Source organism: Musa acuminata, chromosome BXJ2-1 (assembly GCF_036884655.1).
Source record: "Musa acuminata AAA Group cultivar baxijiao chromosome BXJ2-1, Cavendish_Baxijiao_AAA, whole genome shotgun sequence".
Lineage (NCBI taxonomy): Eukaryota > Viridiplantae > Streptophyta > Magnoliopsida > Zingiberales > Musaceae > Musa > Musa acuminata.
The window spans coordinates 39,199,771-39,206,776 of record NC_088338.1 but is presented as its reverse complement, the minus strand read 5'-3'; the positions used below and the strand labels follow the sequence as shown (position 1 = coordinate 39,206,776).

The 7,006-nt window shown below is 38.5% G+C and overlaps 1 protein-coding gene across 1 annotated transcript; it reads left to right on the top strand.

Annotated features, from left to right (window-relative positions):
- The first annotated feature begins 3,075 nt into the window (after positions 1 to 3,075).
- Positions 3,076 to 4,669, top strand: LOC135598272 (protein trichome birefringence-like 26). The gene is made up of 3 exons (XM_065091805.1): positions 3,076 to 3,329; positions 3,414 to 3,691; positions 3,759 to 4,669. The coding sequence occupies exons 1-3, from the start codon at positions 3,140 to 3,142 to the stop codon at positions 4,515 to 4,517; spliced, it is 1,227 nt and encodes a 408-aa protein (XP_064947877.1). The 5' UTR covers positions 3,076 to 3,139; the 3' UTR covers positions 4,518 to 4,669.
- The last annotated feature ends 2,337 nt before the right edge of the window (positions 4,670 to 7,006 follow it).

The following is a 7,006-nucleotide window of genomic DNA, read 5'->3' as shown; positions in this document are numbered from 1 at the left end:
CACAAATGAAAGTATTGAAAATTAGAATTGAGAATCGATTACAAAAAATACATAATGATTGCAAAAATGACTTACTAGAGAGCCTTAGTAAATTTCAACAAGGTGGAAGCTCAAGTTCTATGTTGCACAGATATGAAAATACTAGAAAAGGGCCCCAAGATTGTGACACAATCTACTCATACATGAAGGTGGATGGACAGCTCAAAATTTGTCAGACTTCTACAGCGTTGGATAATTAGAGTAGGTTTGAAAGATTGTCAAATCAAGCTAGAGATTGGTCGGAATGATAACTTCTGGATACATTTATTGAAGGGCTTATTCCAGAGATTCGGTGTGAAGTTAAGGCTCGTGAACCCCGCACTATAATAGCTGCGATCTCATTCGCACATCTACATGAGAAAAAAATCAACAGGGAAAATCATGGAAATAGAAGTGACAACAACTAGATGATCAGTAAGCCACCCGCCCCATCTATTCCCAACCAAAGCCTTGAGACTAACCCAAGAAGAACTCAAGGAAAGATTAGCAAAGGGTTTGTACTATGATGAAAAGTGGAGTATGGAGCATCGATGTAAACAAGGGCAACTTCTGATGATTAAGCCAATTGAAGAGGAACCAGAAGTAAAAGAGTTGGACTCCGATCATGAAGGTGTGAAAACTAATGAAGACATTGAAGCCATCACACATATAGTGCATACATTGGCTGGCTACATTAACCCACAAACTATGAAAATCGGAGGAACTTTGAAGCATCAGCTTGTGACTATTTTGATTGATACAAGTAGCACTAATAATTTTATGGACAGGAAAGTTACAGCCCAATTAGTCCACCACATTGAAAGCTGTGACATATTCAAAGTACAGATCATTGATGGATAGATTTTAACTTGTGATAGCAAAGGTAAGGAGTTTCTTACAACGATTACTATAATGAAAGACCGACCTGTTGCTTATACTGTCAAAAAGTGGAGACCATACTTACTTGATCAACGGGTTGTGATGCGTTGCAGATAGCCTATGACTAAAGTGCTGAAAGAGAAGCTCCCCAAGATTGAAGCTGCTCAGCCTTGAGGACAAGGCTGATTTGAAGAGGGAGGAACTGTTAGGACCCTTTTTCTAGGCTTTGAATAATGTTCATTGAGTCTGTTTAGTTCAGTTATATATTGAGTTCAGTTAGAGTCAAGTAGAGGTTTATTTAATATTTATTTATTATTAAGAATCCTGGTGGACTCTAGGTAGAACTCTATAAATAGTGATGTAACCCTTTCTTTTGATAATCAAGCAATTAATGAAATTTTATTCCACTTTGTGGACAAACCCTAGGAGGCCGATCCTCTCGAAGCGATCACTATCATTCCCTTTTCTCCCCTTTCTTCCATGATAAGACCTAAGGTCTTATCAATTGGTACCAGAGCCTTATCATTTTTTTCATTTCTTTTACGATAAAACTTTAGGGTCTTATTAAGACAATAGAATGCTATAAGGTTTTGGCAAGTCTTTTATAGTTTAACATAATATTATTGTAAAACTATACTTTACTTGTAATGTATTTTCAAACAAATCTAAATTGATGTCTTATAAAGATTGTTAAACGAGCTCTAGAATGTTAAGTTTTAAAATTTATATTGATATAAATTTATGGTAAATTATTGATTTTATGATTATATCAATCCTTGCACTTGTGGAATTATTGAGTGTTATATATATATATATATATATATATATATATATATCCCCAAGTAATGCTGCATATGGATCACATGGATACCTCCAGACGCCATTATTAGTTGAATTGAATCTAGCTTACCCTTTCTTGTTCTCATATGTGCATAAATAAACTCTCATGTCTCACTGCTTGTTTGCACAGATGGTGAAGAGCAAGTCCTGTTTTCGGTTGGACTAACGTTGAGTTCTTCGTCGCCAGTTAATTGTTGTTGGGTATCAATGTGCAGCACTAATTGTAGATCCAAGCAATCAAATCAATAGGTTTGTGTCGATTATTCTTCGTGTGGGATCATCTACAAGCAAATTAACGGGCACTCGAGTTTTCCGATAACGTTGCTCGGGTCAAGAGATACATCCACCGAAGAATGAGCTACGTCAGCTCGAGGTGGAACGGAAGAGAGAATTTATGGTCAGTGTTTGACCCTATTATTATTTTCTTTCGAGGCATGATGTCTCTTGCTAGGGTAAGACTCTCATTTTCAAGGTTCGTAATATCGTACCGTATCGATATTTCGATCTGGGCTCGGTATCGATACGGTACGATATACTGAGCGATACACCCAAGTGTGTCGAGTACTGTAGCACTGCTATAGTGCTACAGTGCACTGCTACAGTGATACATTGCACTCGGACTGGTAACAGACGGTCCGCGTACAGATAATCTGTCGGACCGGTACGTACCGCCTGTACCAGACGATAAAGTTCGGTACGGCAGACCCTGCTCATTTCTATCAGTGTATATAGGAGACAGGTGATGATCATGTGAGATTCTGGACCATGCTAATCTACCCAAGTAATTTCTCATTCAATCAAAGGGAACTTACTGCATATGAAGCTAAAGTTCCTCTCACCAACATCTTACCTTTGCATCTGCTTAACCATGGCGTCTGTAACTTCAGTCATCTCACCACCTCCAGCTGCAGGCTCCGTTTCTTATGCATTTTGCCCTCACGCTTTACGCATGCAGATTTTTGTTTAGCTGTTAACGTTTAACACACGACGAAAACAACAACAAAGAGAGACAGAGAGAGAGATCCTCAACCTTCTTCTACTCTTCCATACTCCCTTTTCTTGGTTTCTTCCCTTCCATCTTACCTTTTATATTTATGTGCCAGCCAATCAATCCTTTGTTCCCTTCCTCTGCACTCAGAACACAGCATTACAGCCGTGAAAGTAATAGCCTCGCTGGGCGAACTGTAAGAAATAGAACGCAAATTGCTCACGCTTTGCGCATGCAGATTTTTGTATTGTTGTTCACGTTAAATCTACAACCAAAATAACAGAGGTAGATCCTCCCCTGTTTCTTGCTCCCTTTTCCTACCCTCTTCCTTTTGATATAAGCCAGCCAACCAGTCCTCAGCTAAGTATCCCTGCTCTCTTCCTCTGTCCTTGAAACATAACGCTACAGCCAGCCATGGGAAAGGAAGTCGAGCCTGAAGCAGAGCCATGCATTGGCTTCCGTGATGGTGTGTGCAAGTTCCTGGCTATTCTCTTGGGGTCTTCGCTCATCATGGCTTTGTCCTACCAACCGTTCTTGTACACAGCTACAGCTGACACCTCCTCCTCCGAGAATGCTGAGATTCTAGCCGTGATCGCTTCGACAGGTACCTACCATCTTTCGCGAAGCAATGTTTTTTTGTTAGATCAAGTTCATCGAGGTCGTGATCTTGAAACGGTGATGCATGCAGGACAATGTGATCTTTCTTCCGGAGAATGGATCCCTGACGCTCGAGATCCAGCTTACAGCAACTCAACCTGCAGCTTCATATCTTCTTATCAAGACTGCTTGACGAACGGCCGGCCTGACACTGGCTATCTTCACTGGAGGTGGAAGCCATATGGCTGTGAGTTGCCTCGATTCGACGCAAACAAGTTCTTGAATCGTATGAGGAACAAATCCTTGGGATTTGTGGGTGATTCAGTCTTCCGCAACCAGATGGAGTCATTGCTTTGCCTTCTCTCCGAGGTACTCCCAACTGTAGATACTCCTTAGTTTTAGCTTTCGAGACTTCAATTCTCTGCTCCGTTCTCAGGTGGAAGAAGCTGTGCTGGTCTACCATGACGAAACATTTCAGACCGAAACATGGCACCTGCCTTCTCACAACGTCACACTGGGGCTGATTTGGGCTCCTTTCCTGATCAAATCTACGCAAGCCATCTCCAAAAACCACATCCAGCTTTATCTCGACGCCCTCGACGATACCTGGACGAGCCAATACCACAAGTACGACTACGTGATGATTTCTGGTGGCCAGTGGTTCCTCAGAGAAACCATATTCTGGGAGAACAACACAGTCGTCGGCTGCCACTACTGCGCGGGGAAGAACCTGAGGGAACTTGGCATGGACTACTCTTATCGGAGAGCACTCCGATCTGTGTTCGACTTCGTGAGCAGCTCAGAGCACAAGCCCCTGGTGGTTCTCAGGACCTGGACTCCCACCCACTTCGAGCATGGGATGTGGTACAATGGGGGGATCTGCAACAGAACGAAGCCTTACAAGGAGAGTGAGTACGCTGCTGACCCAGTGGATGTTGTGATGAGAGAAGTGGAGGAGGAGGGGTTCCAGGAAGGGGTGAGGAGTGGGCTGAGGCTGAGCCTGCTTGACACTTACCATCTCTCCGCTCTGAGGCCAGATGGGCATCCAGGACCCTACAGGAGATTCCACCCGGACATTAGCAAGAAGCCACAGAACGACTGCCTTCACTGGTGCTTGCCTGGGGCAATTGATACCTGGAATGACATGCTTATGGAGATTCTGATGGGCGATGAAGAACTGAGATCTGCTTTCTGATGTTGTGAAGATGATTTCTCCTATGTTTGGATAGTGGAATAAGATATGCAGTGATCTTTATGTGACAAACGAGTGTTGTGTTCTTGTTCTTCACCGCTTTGCTGCTTGAGAATGATGTCAATGGAATGACTTACGCATTCTAGCCTTGTCAATATGATTTCAGTGCCATTTTTGGATATTAATGAATTCAGCTCAATTTTGATTAGAATAGTTAATATCAGGTTGATCTGTTCCAATTTTGTCACTCAAACCAATTCTTTCTAAAAAAAGAAAATAGAATAAAAGGCATACCAAATTATTTAATTTGCTTTATTTTTTTCAAGATAATATTATATATATATATATATATATATATATAACTATGTGGAACTTGTCAAACTAACAAAAATATATTATTAGATGGTCTTACGTCCAAATTAATCCGATCAAATCAAGTTTCACGAGTTTCACGTGTTGGGTTTGAATCAGACTATGCACCCACATGTTCACAGAAAAGGCAGGGATTCATATCAACCACACTGTTGGTCTGCGTTTACTCTTTTAGATAACATGCAATGTGCAGCCACTGTACTATCCTATTTTGCAGGTGCACCGTACGTTGTATATAGTACTTAATAACGAATTATATGATCGGTTGATTATTGGTGTAGTCCTAGACGGTGAGAAATTGAATCTAATTTTAGAGGTAAGAGAGACACGACGGACTTATGAGTCTTTAGTTTTCGTACTCCTAAAACTAAATGATCTTATTAATGTTAAATCTTATGTATATTAATTCTGATTAGACTCACTTAGTTTTGATGTATAAAACCAGTGTCGAATCTAATGCATTGAATCACATTATGATGTATAAACCATGACTAGATTCACTAAGAGTATCATCATTCATTATATAAAATCAACAAATATTGCTAGATAAAATTCTTTCATTTAATCAAAATCAATATAGTTATGAATAATTCTCTCTAAATCAATTAGAGGATTTGAAATATCATCGAAAAATAATGTTTTATCATTTAATAAACTAAAAAAATTAGAATAATGGTAATAATAAACTAAAAAATCATGAATATTAAGCCTAAATAAACCATTCAATCTCCGACTCTATTTTTTTTATCTCATATATTTTCTGAATAATGAAAGAGTTTCATTTATTTAAACTCTACTGGATGATGAATCATTCAATCGTCCATAAATAAATGATGAAGGCATCATCCGACGCCTATTGGTGCCTTCTTTCTTTAGAGAGGTGGAAGAACCATCAAATTAACTTATGGAAGTCTCCAAAAGAGATCTCACACCATCAAGCTTATTAATTAAAGTAGAATTTCTCTGCTCATAAGATTTGTAAATTTGAAATATAAAGATAATGGTAACATTGTTGAGCATATAAGCTTATTTCAGAGTCTTGCAAACAAGCTTGTTGCTATGAAAATGAATATAGATGATGAGATGCAAGGATTATTACTTCTTAGCTCTTTACCAGAAAGTTGAGAAACATATGTTGTGACAATTTGTAACTCCACGCTAGAGGAGACTCTAACTATAAATATGGTTAAAGACAGTTTACTATATGAAGATGCCAAAAAGAAAGAATAGGGTGAATCTTCTTCTGGTGCATTTGTTACTGAAAAACAAGAAATACGTGGAAGAAGTCATAGTAGAAATCCATATAGTTATAAAGGAAGATCCAAGTCTAGAAGAGATATCAAATGTTTCCACTATAACAGGTCAGGTCATATGAAGAAAGAATGTAGGTTTTGGAAGTGAGAACATAATGAAAGGAAGAAAAATGAGAAAGAGACCAATACAGTTGCTATTGAAGGTGATATCATTATTATTTATGATGACGGTTGTGTCAACCCTGCAGCTTAGGATAGTAATTGGGTAATTGACTCTGATGCTTCATTTCATATTACTTATTATAGTAATTTCTTCATATCTTACACTACTGGTGATTTTGGTAATATCAGAATGGGAAATAGTGGTATATCTAAGATTGTGGGTATTAGAGATATTTGCTTCGAGACCAGTATTGAGAGCAAATTGATACTCAAAGATGTTAGGCATGTTCTAGATATTCGTCTTAACTTTATATCTACAAGAAAACATGATGATGAGGGATTTACATACTATTTTGGTGAAAGCAAATAGAAACTCACTAAAGGTTCTCTAATTGTAGTGAGAGGAAAGAAGCTTAACTATTTTTATGTCATGGAAGCTAAGCTACATAAAGGAGTGATCAATACAATTCAGAAGAGTGAAAGTATAGATCTTTGACATAAGAGACTTGGTCATATCAATGAGAAGGGACTTCAAACTCTCGCTAGAAAGCAGTGCTTGCTAGTTATAGGTGCTCAGCAAGCCAATCACATGAGTGATGGCACGTGTGACTTGACATGGAATCTTTTTACTCATTATATTTTGACATTTATCACTTTATATTAACTATTACATATATATATATATATATATATATATATATATAT

Excerpts from the sequence above, each read along its gene's own strand:
- LOC135598272 (XM_065091805.1), top strand. The coding sequence starts at position 3,140 with ATGGGAAAGGAAGTCGAGCCTGAAGCAGAGCCATGCATTGGCTTCCGT. Across the intron at positions 3,330-3,413 it reads AGCCGTGATCGCTTCGACAG|GACAATGTGATCTTTCTTCC; the intron begins GTACCTACCATC and ends TGATGCATGCAG. Across the intron at positions 3,692-3,758 it reads TGCTTTGCCTTCTCTCCGAG|GTGGAAGAAGCTGTGCTGGT; the intron begins GTACTCCCAACT and ends CTCCGTTCTCAG.